At 42.4% G+C, this 11,544-nt stretch overlaps 2 protein-coding genes across 3 annotated transcripts in view; both read left to right on the plus strand.

Moving 5' to 3' along the window:
* Positions 1-541, plus strand: part of LOC100654079 (zinc finger protein OZF-like) — a 111,978-nt gene extending 111,437 nt beyond the window's left edge. For both annotated transcript variants that reach the window (XM_064280532.1, XM_064280533.1), the window contains one exon: positions 460-541. The gene's annotated coding sequence lies outside the window, so the exon portion shown is untranslated. The remainder of the gene's footprint in view (positions 1-459) is intronic.
* Positions 542-555: 14 nt separating this feature from the next.
* LOC135230608 (zinc finger protein 699-like) lies at positions 556-9,933 on the plus strand. Its single transcript, XM_064280534.1, has 3 exons — positions 556-670; positions 2,184-2,352; positions 2,767-9,933. The coding sequence occupies exons 2-3, from the start codon at positions 2,261-2,263 to the stop codon at positions 4,076-4,078; spliced, it is 1,404 nt and encodes a 467-aa protein (XP_064136604.1). The 5' UTR covers positions 556-670; positions 2,184-2,260; the 3' UTR covers positions 4,079-9,933.
* The last annotated feature ends 1,611 nt before the right edge of the window (positions 9,934-11,544 follow it).

The following is an 11,544-nucleotide window of genomic DNA, read 5'->3' on the forward strand; positions in this document are numbered from 1 at the left end:
CTGGGCCTCCCATGACTGCTGAGAGGCGAAAGGGAAAGCTGTGAGTCCCACAGTGTAGGCCAGTTTTTAATATCTCATCCTGCGTTCACCCTGTGGTTCATGTTTTTTTTTTTGAGAGTTCTAGTGGGTCTTGAGGAAGGAGGTGAAACTTTTTTTTTTTATTAAAAGGAATTGGTTTGAATGTAGATTTAAGATTTGCATATGTTTGTGGAGCATTTCTCTAATTTCTGGTGTGTTCTCTGAGTATTCTACTCCATAAAGATAGAGAGAATGAGACTGGAATTGGTCACAAAGTGTAGACAGAGATCAGTGTGTTGGAAGTTTTATTAAAGCAATGACACAGGATGAAATCAGTCAGGAAGGGAATATAGACAGTGACAGGATGAGGCTGATGCTTTAAACCTAGAGTAGACCTTGTTACAACACAGAACCTTGTGTCAAATTTCTGTGAATTCTCAGTTCCTCAGGACTGTCAGCTTCACCCATCCTTTTGCACACATGGGAGTGCATGGTATCTTGCTGAAGCGGAGTATGTGGGATGTTTCAGGACTCGGTGGTCATTGAGGATGTGGCTGTGGAGTTTACCCAGGAAGAGTGGGCTTTGATGGATCTTGCTCAGAGGAAACTTTACAAAGATGTGATGATGGAAACCTTCAGAAACCTAGCCTCAGTAAGTAAGTATGGTGTCATTTTTTCATTTATTATTTAGTGAATACATAAATCGTACTCGTCAACCTTGCTCCAGTATTTGGGCTGAAGAATGGGAATGCATTGTTAAACAGGACAGGCATGCTCATTTGATTTACGGGCCTTAAATATCCTGGCTTCCCTTGAACGTAAAGCTCTAAGTATTAAACTGCCTTTTTATTTCTCTTGTTAAAAGCCTTGAGGCTCTTTTAGTGTTGTAAGTGTAAGAATGCACTTCACATATTACATTAGTGCACAGAGAAGAGACTTATGGTTTGGGACCTTATAAAGAGTTTCACTGTGTTCATGACAAGTTAGACATGATTATTTTGCTGCAAATAAATTCACATCTGCCCATCTCCAGAGACTGTGAAGACCATACTGTTGATTCAGTGTCAGGGAAATGTTCATTGCTCTTCACTGTCTTCCCTCATGATATTGCTCTCTCCATGAGCACCATGTCAGCTACACCCAGTTATTCTCCCATAAAAGCAAGAGAAAATTCTGAGGACAGTGGACATAGGACATCCGGAACCACTATGTCAGGGTACGCCAGGAAGACGAGAATCCTTTGAAGGACCAACCCTGCATGGAGGAAATTAGATTTGAATAAATCAGTTAGAAATACTCTCTTTTGGGTTGAGGGGACTGAACTTTACAGGCATGAGCTTAGTTTTCTTACTTTCATCAATTTTCTTACACTTGTGTTTGTGGAGAAAAATCTTACCCTTTTCCTCTTACGTGTACATTGAGCATTTTCACATTACATGTGCAATCTGTCCAATATCACTATACTTTCCTCTCCTAATTACACCGTATTTTTGTCATTGTCACTAGGACTTCGAACCGGTTCTTCCCAGTTCAGTCATGGCTGAGGAAGTGAAACCAGAACAGACCTGAATTTTTAAAGGAGCAGACTCAAATTTAAAATTTTCGTCAACCAGGACAATAAACAGAATGGGAAAAATAATGGATCAAATCCCTGGTAGAATCTTAATCTTCCTCTTACAAAAAAATAGCAGCATACATGTTGCATAGCAACCAAATCTCTTGCCCATAGGCTTTTGAGCAAAGTAGGAAACCGCGGTGCCCTGCTCAGAGATGACAGCTCAGCACACTGCTTTCAACGTATGTCACTCTCTGCAATTGTGTCGGTAATCCAGTTTCCTGCATCAAGGTCACACACCTCTTCTGAGTTTCACATTTCTGGGCTTGGACCCATAACTTTCCCCATTCTGGTTATTGTCCTGGTTCACCGAAATTTAAACAATTCGAGTCTCTTCTGGTTTCACTTCTGCCCCCTGGCTGAACTGGTTCAAAACAGTTCAAAACCCTACTGTCACTCTCAAGTCTTCCTGGAAGTGTTTCCCAGAAAATTGCTTTTTGACAATTACAAAAGACCTGAAACGGCCAAATATGTCGTTCTTTCTTTGCTCACAGCTGCCTTTTTCCTCCTGATAATTCTTTTCCTTTTTGTTTCATATTGTGAACCTAAGCTTCAATCATTGGGTCAGTTTATCGAAATCTTAATGATGGAAATAAGTTATCCAGTGAATATCTAATAGTGGAATTCATGAAGAATGACATCTGGCCCTCCATGTTAGAAGGTATCTGCAAATTGCATGGCATTGAAGATCAGCATAAAAATCAGGGGAGACATATGAGGTGAGTGTGATTCACATGAGACAGAGCATTAGTACCTCCTGATGAAATCTTAATGTTTCATGACATTAAAATTATATATATGTCTATACGTACATATGTATGTATATTTATGTACATATATACATATGTATGTATGCATATAAAACTAGTTCTAATGTACACAGAATTTTCACAATATAATATTTTCGCAACTGTTAGATATTGGATATTTGAAATGTATTTCACTTGTACAGAGTTATCAAAAAGCCTTGTGTTTTGGAAACATTGTAACAGTAATGGTAGCCTATCAACGCAGATGATTTAACCTGTGAAACATGAGGCATTTAGGGCAAAAATCATAAATATTGACTGTGTTTGGTAATAGTGAAATGGGAACAAATTTAATCCTAACAACATTCTGCCCATTTTTAACAGAAGGCATGTGGTAAAGAACCTTTTTGAAAGTAATGAAGAAGATCAAGGTGGAAAAACCTTCAGATGGATTCCAAACCTTACCGTGTTCAAAAGAACTCCTACAGCTTTAAATTCTTCTGAATGCTGTGAGTGTGGAAAATCCTTCATCGATCACTCATCACTTAAGCATCATATGAAGTCTCACTCTGGTTGCAATACTTATCAATATAAGAAATGTAAAGAAGCCTGCAGTTGTCCCTCTGACCTAAGCACTTCTGTAAGAACTCTTAGAGAAGAGAAACCCTATAAATGTAAGGTGACAACACTCAATGGAGAGAAACCCTATGAATGTAACAAATGTAGGGAAGATTTCTGTAGTTTCTCTTCCTTTCAGACACATGTGAGAGGTTGTACGCATAAATGCAAAGAACATTGGAAAACCTATCCCTCATCATGCCTTTTACATAAAAAATTTCATAGTAGAGATATGCCTTATGAATGTAAATCATGTGGGAAAGGCTTCAGTCATTCCTCATCCCTCACTATATGTATAAGAAATCACAATGGACAGAGGCCTTATGAATGTAAGGAATGTGGGAAAGCTTTTGGTAAGTCCTCAGCCCTCACTTCACATATAAGAGTTCACACTGGAGAGAAGCCTTATGGATGTAAGGAATGTGGGAGAGCCTTTAGTAGTTCCTCATCCCTCACTAGACACACAAGAATTCACAATGGAGAGAGGCCTTATGAATGTAACCAGTGTGGGAAAGCCTTTAGCTGTTCCTCATCCCTCACTACACACACAAGAACTCACAGTGGAGAGAGGCCTTATGAATGTAAGGAATGTGGAAAAGCCTTTAGCGATTATTCATCCCTCACTCAACATATAAGAACTCACAATGGAGAGAGGCCTTATGAATGTAAGGAGTGTGGGAAAGCCTTTAATTGTTCCTCAGCCCTCACTAAACATTTAAGAACTCACAGTGGAGTAAGGCCTTATGAATGTAAGGAATGTGGGAAAGCCTTTAGTCAATCCTCAGCCCTCACTTCACATATAAGGGTTCACACTGGAGAGAAGCCTTATGGATGTACAGAATGTGGAGAAGCGTTTAGTCATTTTTCAGCCCTCACTATACATACAAGAGTTCACACTGGAGAGAAGCCTTATGAATGTAAGGAATGTGGGAAAGCATTTAGTCATTTGTCAGTCCTCACTACACATATAAGAGTTCACACTGGAGAAAAGCCGTATGAATGTAAGGAATGCAGGAAAGCCTTTAGTCGCTCCTCATCCCTCACTTTTCATATGAAAACTCACAGGAAGGCCTTATGAATTTAAGGAATGTGGGAAGGCCCCTGGTGATTCCTAAGACTCACTAGACATTTGAAAACTCACAGTGGAGGGAGACCTTGGGAATATATGAAATGTAGGAAAGGCTTTAGTGAATTTTCATCCCTCGCTAGACACGTAAGAACTCACATTGGAGAGAGAATTTATGAGTATAAGGAATATAGGAAAGCCTTCATTCACAACTCAGTCCTTGGTGACTCGGAGTAAAACTCCCAGTGTGGAGAGAATGAATATAAGGAATGTGGGAAAGCTGTTACTCATACCTGTTATCTCACAGAACACAAAAGAAGGTATAGTGAAGAGAAATCTTATGAATGAAAGGAACATGGGAAAGTCTTTTGTTATTCTTTCTCCTCTGTAGACATCCATAATCACAGTGGAGAGAGTCCTTGTGTATGTAAGGAATATGGGAAACTTCAGATGTTCCTCGTAATTTGAAATACATCTGAGTAGTTATACCGGCCGGAAGACCTGGAGGTGTACTGGTTAAGAGCTATGGCTGCTAACAGAAAAGGTCGGCAGTTTGAATCCACCAGGTGGTCCTTGGAAACCATATTGGCAGTTCTGCTCTGTCCTGTCAGATCGCTGTGAGTCAGAATCAACTCGATGGCAACAGGTTTGGTTTGTTTAGGTTTACTGGAGAGAAACAATGTATGTGTAAGTAATGTTGGATAGCTTTCATCCTTCCTCTTTTTCCCAAACCTAAAAGAAGATACATGGCAGAAAAAACATGTAATTGTAAGAATGTGGGACAATTCTTGTTTTTCTGCTCATGCTTTCAAAGACTTTTGAATTTATGCATATGGAAAACCCTTCCCTAATTTTCCCTTTTGAATATTTATGAAGTCACACTGGACAGACATCAGGTAAATGTAAGGTTCGTAGGAGCATTTACACATCTTTCCATTCTTTGAGGCTGTTTGGCATGTTACACTGGATTGATTCTGTGAAGGTAGAAGATGATGGAAGCCTTCTGTGTTACTCCTTCAGGTAACCTATGAGACCTTACACACTGGAGAGATCCTCTAAGTTTTGTGATAAAGCCTTCGATCACATAATTTGCCTTTTGATGCACAATGAAATTTATACCAGGGGAAGAATCTTATCAAAGTTAGGAATGTGGAATTTACCACTGCTTTATCCCCATGTGCATTCATTTCTACCTTTTATTTTCTGACGTAAACATTAAGGTGAAAAATATCCACTTTGTTTTTTTTATCTCCATGTGCATTCATTTCTACTTTTTATTTTCTGACATAAACATTAAGGTGAAAAATATCCACTTTAAGTTCTGTGGTATGAATTTTGATAAGTAATGTTTGCATTTTTGTTAGAATCACACTATTCTTGATGTTTTGCATATTTTTTCTCAGTCTTTCTTGTGTGCACAACAATGGTTTTAACAGAATTAGGATTGCACTGTATGTTTTAGTTCAAAATCATCCCACAGAGGTGCCCCTCTCTCAAATGGTGGTTCAAGTAGCAGGGTTTGCATGGAAGGATGTCTCTTTCTGTGGGCCCACACAGAGCCCCTACCTGACCTAGCTGCAGTGGAAGTTCTGACCTGCACAGATCCAGACCCTGTGCTCAGTGACAGAGTCCTGGTTTTGATCATTCTGATAGTCCAAGAGTGCATCAGGCCAGGAGCTAAAGCTGTAGTTTCTGGGCTACAGTAGTAGATGCTGATCCACCTGGTGTGAATACCCTCTACAGGGTTAGAGAAGATGGGGGCCTGTCTAGGGCTCCCGTATTAGTAGGGGAAAGACAAGAGGGTGTTGGGCCTAGAAGTTTATCCAACTCCACTCTGCACCATACTGAGCTGGAAGCTGATTCACTTACTCCTCATCTAAGGTGTCTGTGAAATGGTGGCTGAAGGTAGCAGAAGCCTTCAGAATAGATTTTCTCTTAATCCATCAATTCTACTTGTAGTATAATCCTGTGGAAATACCTGGGCACCATGATAGTGCCTATCTGCAGCAGTGATAATGAATACCCTGAGAGTCAGTGTCCACCAGGAAGGTTGTTGTTAGTTAAATGTCTGGCCACACATCAGAATACTGAACTGCCACTAAATGAGTGTTTTCAGAGAACTTTGGACCACAGGAGAGGCAATCACAGCATTGTGTTGTGTGAAAGCAAGGGTATTCTAGCATTAGGAATCATCTAGGTTCCTTAGGGATAAGAATCAGCATCAGCACAAAGCTGGTTCCTGTGAGTGGTCAGACTTTGCACCTTCATCATTTCTGATACCAGCTGTTCCACCCGTTGCATAATTTACTTCTCTGCTGGGTTCAGTGATTTGTTGCAGTGACTACACAGAACTTAGAGATAATACGCACAGTTGTGTCATTTTTTAGGGGAGTAACAAGATAGAATTCAGGATAGCTTCCAACCAGGACAGCCCTCTCTGCTCGTTGCTGCCCTACTAGCTGACCCTTCTTGGCTAAGCACACTTACCTGTCCTTGGCCTTTGTGCCTTCAGCCTTTCTGATGCTGACTGGCCCAAATCAGAGCCAGTGCAGCAGCCCGCTCAGAGCTCTTAGCTGCTTTCCTAGCAGCAGCTGTCTACCTTCACCACCGGTTTTGCTGTCAGCTCTCTGCTCTGCCTCGGGCCCCCTTTTGGGCCTTGCACCATCCTCGATATTACAGCTCTTCACCTGTAATACAGCTTTTAGGAGGTTCCCTCCTGTCTTTCTGTCGCTTGTAGGGTTGCTGCTTATATAAGCAAACTGCTTGTCAATTTCAGGGCACAGCTGTCTCTACAAGACTATGACTGAGCAGTCTCTCTTGGTGGGCTGCAAGTCATTCAATCCTATTTCAAGTCACTATTTGAATAGCAGATTGACCGGTCTCTGTAAGGTCTATAAAATAAACCCGAGCACAGGGCAGACTGGCCCAACCGATTATTTTTGAGAGAATTACAAACGCAAGGCCAGAACAGCAATTTATAAGAGAAACCCATTGCACTGCAGCAAGATATAAAATAGTGTGTACATGATGATGGCAACTTGTTAAATATTTACATATTAATGTTGTATATTTTATAAATGCTAACGAACTGTCTTGTACAAGACCGTATGTCCTAGAACATTAACAGAGATTCTCCCCTGAAGGTGAGATTATGATTGATTTCTTGTCTCATTGTGCTTCTCCTTAGATTTCAATTTTTTTATACTCATCGTTTATTTCTTATGGAATTTTCCTGCTTTTTTTTTTGTCGTTGTTTAAAATCAGCAACTTAACTTTTGGAATCCGAGTTGACAGATGCATGAAGCCTCATATTGCTGTTAGCTGCTGTCGAGTCAGTTCTGACTCATAATGACCCTGTGTACAACAGAACAAAACACTGCCTGGTCCTGTGCCATCTTCACAATTGTTGCCATGTTTGAGCACATTGTTACAGCCACTGTGTCAATCCATCTTATCAAAGGTCTTCCTCTTTTTTGCTGACCCTCTACCTTACCAAGCATGATGTCCTTATCGGGGGGCTGGTCCCCCCATAACGTGTCCAAAGTACATGAGACAAAGTCTCGCCACCCTCACCTGCAAGGAGCCCTCTGGCTGTAGTTCTTCCAGCACAGACTTGTTTGTTCTTCGTATATTCAGTATTCTTCCCCAACACCATAATTCAAAGGCATCAGTTCTTCTTCAGTCTTCCTTATTCATTGTCCAGCTTTCACATGCACATGAGGTGATTGAAAATATCATAATTTGGGTCAGATGTGCCTTAGTCTTTTAAGTGACATCTTTGCTTTTCAACAGTTTAAAGAGGTCTTTGCAACAGAGTTGCCCAATGCAATACATGAAGTCTCATACAGTTGCAAAATGAAGGTACAGAATGCACCACACGTCCCTCCAAAATTCTCCCCGGTGCTGCTTTTTTGTCAGACCTTCCTATGGCCATAAATCCCTAGCAGCTGTCCCTGTAAATACCTTGCTCTGTGTAGCTTTTTTGATTCCGACTCCTTTCGCATAGCATGTTGCTATTGAGAGTCATCCATGTTGATTAATGATCAATAGCTTGTTCGTTTTGATTGCTGTGTAGAATCCCATTGTAGAGCCATACCATAGTTTGCGTGTTTGTCAATTGAAGGACGTTTGTGTTTACAGTTATGAATAAAGGTGATCATAAACATTTTTGAACAAGTTTTATGTGAACTTAGAGTTTTCATTTTTCTTGCTATATCCCTGGAAGTAGGATTGCTGTCATGTGGTAGGTGTATGTTTAACTGCATAAGAAACTGCTGATCTGTTTTTAAAGAGGCCATGCCGTTTTGTATTCCCAACACCAATCCCTAATTCTAGTTACGTTGAGATCTGGCCAGGCTAATTTCTGGCGCAGTCTAGTAGTATGCTTCGGTTTGGCACTGGCATCAAGGGGTCCTGTTCAGATATCTGGCTGTTGTAGTTCCTTAGTGCTGCTGTAACAAATACCGCAAGTGGGTGGCTTTAACAAACAAATTTATTTTCTCACATTTTAGGAGGCTAGAAGTCACAGTTCAGGGTGTCACTTGTAGGGTAGGCGCTCTGCTCTGGAGGGAGGTCCTTGCCTCTTTTCAGCTTCTGTTTGTGGATTCCTTGGCATTCTTCATGTGGTGTGGCATCTGTCTTACCCCACCTGTGCTTTCTTGCTTCTGTATCTAATCTGCTCCTTTTGTATCTCTGAGATGATTGGCTTAAGACACCCTCTACTGGTATGACCTAATTAACATAACAAAGGAAACCTATTCCCAATGAGATTACATCCACAGGTGGTGGTGGTGGTAGTTGCCATCACATCAGTTCCGACTCGTAGCAACCCAGTGTACGACAGAACAGGTTGAGGGGTTAGGGTTTACAACACATGTTTTGGGAGAACACAGTTCAGTCCCTAACAGTGAGTCTTCTGACAGGCATCCTCACACTGACTGAGGAGAGAGCATATCCTGTAGCAGTCTAATTAGACAACAGGCCCACGTGTACGGGACTCTGGGCTATCCCACCACTGCCACAGCCAGCCTGGTCTAAACCCAGGGCCCAACCAAGTCTTGCTGAAGAAAAGCAGCATTTCTACTCTGACCCCAGCGGAAGGAACTGGCTGGTTTGCTCCTTGTCATCACAGTTGCTGAGTCCTCTCCATTACTCTGTTTCTGGCGTGGAAACCGGAAGGAGGATGTGGACATCTGAGTTAGCAGGTCAGCTGGTAGGCATCCGTCTTACAGCTCACTGCCTCCACTCCTGCATCGGAAGTAAGTGTGATGGCTGGATTGCATGGTAAACCTATGTTTAGCTTCCTAAAAAAATGCCCTAGTTTTTTAATGTGGCTGACCATTTCGTATCCTCACCAGCAGTGAATGAGAGTTTCTGTTGTGCCACTTCCGTGCCAGCATTTTGTGTTGTCAGTATTTTGAATGTTAGCGCTTCTAATAAGTTTATAGTTTATAGTAGAACCTCAGTTTTGTCTGAATTTTCAGTTCCCTAATGACATCGATGTTGAGCACCTTTTCATAGGATCGTTTGCCTCTTGCAGTGAAGTATGTCCTCAGAGCTTCTGCCTGTTTTGTAAATGGGTTGTTTGCTTCCTTATTGTTGAGTTTGTAGAATTTTATGTATACTTTGGATAGAAGTCTTGTATCAAATGTGTGTTACAGACTTTATAGTATGTTTTAATATCTAATACTGCTATTATCCTATTTTGTTTTTTTCTCTCCAGTGATTTTCTGGCTATTTCCCCATGTTTGGGTGTTTTTTGTTTGTTTGTTTTTCTCTTCTTTTTGTAAATTTGTTGTGAACTTGTCTGTCTCCACAAAAAAAGTTGTTGATATTTTTATTGGGATCGCATTAAATTTGTAAACTAACTTATGGAGACCTGACACCGTTATGGTATTTAGAGATCATGTGAATTGACTTGATTGCTACTGGTTTATGTCTTTGGTTGTTTAAGAATAGTTACAGAATTTTGCCAAAGGCAATTTTCATCAACTGTGGAGGTCAGTGAATGATTTATTTTCTTAGATCTATTACTAGATACAATATTAATGGATTTACTAATGAGCCAACTTTGCATGCTTGGTTTAAATCCTATTTAGTCAGGCTCTATATATATCCTTATTGTATTGGACTCTGTTCACTAAAGTTTTGTTTACTGTTAACAGTCATTGATACTCATAAGCAATACTGGTCTGTAATGGGATTACTTTGGTATTTGAATTTTTTTCCAGTTTACTGTTTTATCAGGGTTAGGTGTCAATATCACAGGGTGATGAAGAATCGTGAGATTTGGGATGGAAAGTGCTTACCTCAAGAAGGGGGAGGGCTCTGCCCCTTGTCTGCCCTGCCATAGCAAGCCCTATCTTCACAGACCCTCTCCAAGCTGGAACCTGGAGCTGAACCCAGCACCTCGTTGTATTATGTGGTGACAATATGCCCACAGCTGGTGCTGCTGCCCTCAGGTGACACTCAACATTTTGGTCTCTGCTGGGGTGATTTTAGAAAGAACAGCAATTCATTCTGAAAATGAAACGGGCGTGTTGAAAATAAGCCTTAAGTTTTGAGTGAGTTGTCCTAGGGGAGGGAAAATGCCCTTATAGCGAAATACAGTATAGACACCTCTCAGAGGAGGGTCCTGAGATGAGATGCTGGCCTCACTCCTGTGGTGAACGGGTGATGCTAGCTCCTGGAGAGCTGTGACAATGGGCAGTGGCTCTGCTTTGTCACTCCCACTCCTGTGGCCTTGAAGGGTCTTCCCAACAGTGTCCAGTGGGGGCAGGGGCCTTGTTGGGTTACGGGGATGGAGAAAACTGTCAGCAGCCAGTCTGGGGGACCATCTGACGCCCAAATCCAAGGCCATGCAGCCCCTCTCAGGCCTGGCAGCTGTCGGAGGACGAGGTCTGACAGAAGTGCAGCTCCTGGCCTACGGCCTTCCTGCTGGGCACTGGCAGCGCAACATCTCTCACCCGCCCTCTTTTTGCTGAGCCCCGATGTCGATATCCGATTTCTCCATGCTGCTCCACATGGATGTCCACATGGAGAGCCTCTCCTTCTTCCAAGGCTGTTCCTCCTCGCCGTCCCACTGCCAAGCCTCTACCCGTGTCATGTCCTGGGCTTGTCCTTGCCTCCTGCCACACATCCCCTGCGCCCATCTGGAACAGAGCCTGATCCCTTGAGTCCATTGCCTTCCCCTTATCTCCACCCCCCACTGCCAGCACCACAGTCTGAGCCCCACGACCCTACCTGGGCCAACGTAGCAGCCTGAGGTAGGCAGCTTGTCACCTGGTACTCCGTCATCCACGTGCAGTGAGGGATACCTTCCCCAAACACAGATGTGACTGTGCCATGGCCCTGTCTGCCCCCTCACAGCCCCCACTGCCCTCACAGCCACCCTCAGTGGCTGGGTGTCCAAGGCCTCCCAGGTCTGCTTCTCCGTGCCTCTGGGGTACCATTCTGAGGTGGTGCACAGACTGAGCTGG

This window comes from Loxodonta africana, chromosome 3 (genome assembly GCF_030014295.1).
Source record: "Loxodonta africana isolate mLoxAfr1 chromosome 3, mLoxAfr1.hap2, whole genome shotgun sequence".
Taxonomy (NCBI): domain Eukaryota; kingdom Metazoa; phylum Chordata; class Mammalia; order Proboscidea; family Elephantidae; genus Loxodonta; species Loxodonta africana.

Bases quoted from the DNA above. Each gene is read 5' to 3' on its own strand.
- LOC135230608 (XM_064280534.1), top strand. From the start codon at position 2,261: ATGAAGAATGACATCTGGCCCTCCATGTTAGAAGGTATCTGCAAATTG. The intron at 2,353-2,766 runs GTGAGTGTGATT...CATTTTTAACAG, and splicing joins AATCAGGGGAGACATATGAG to AAGGCATGTGGTAAAGAACC.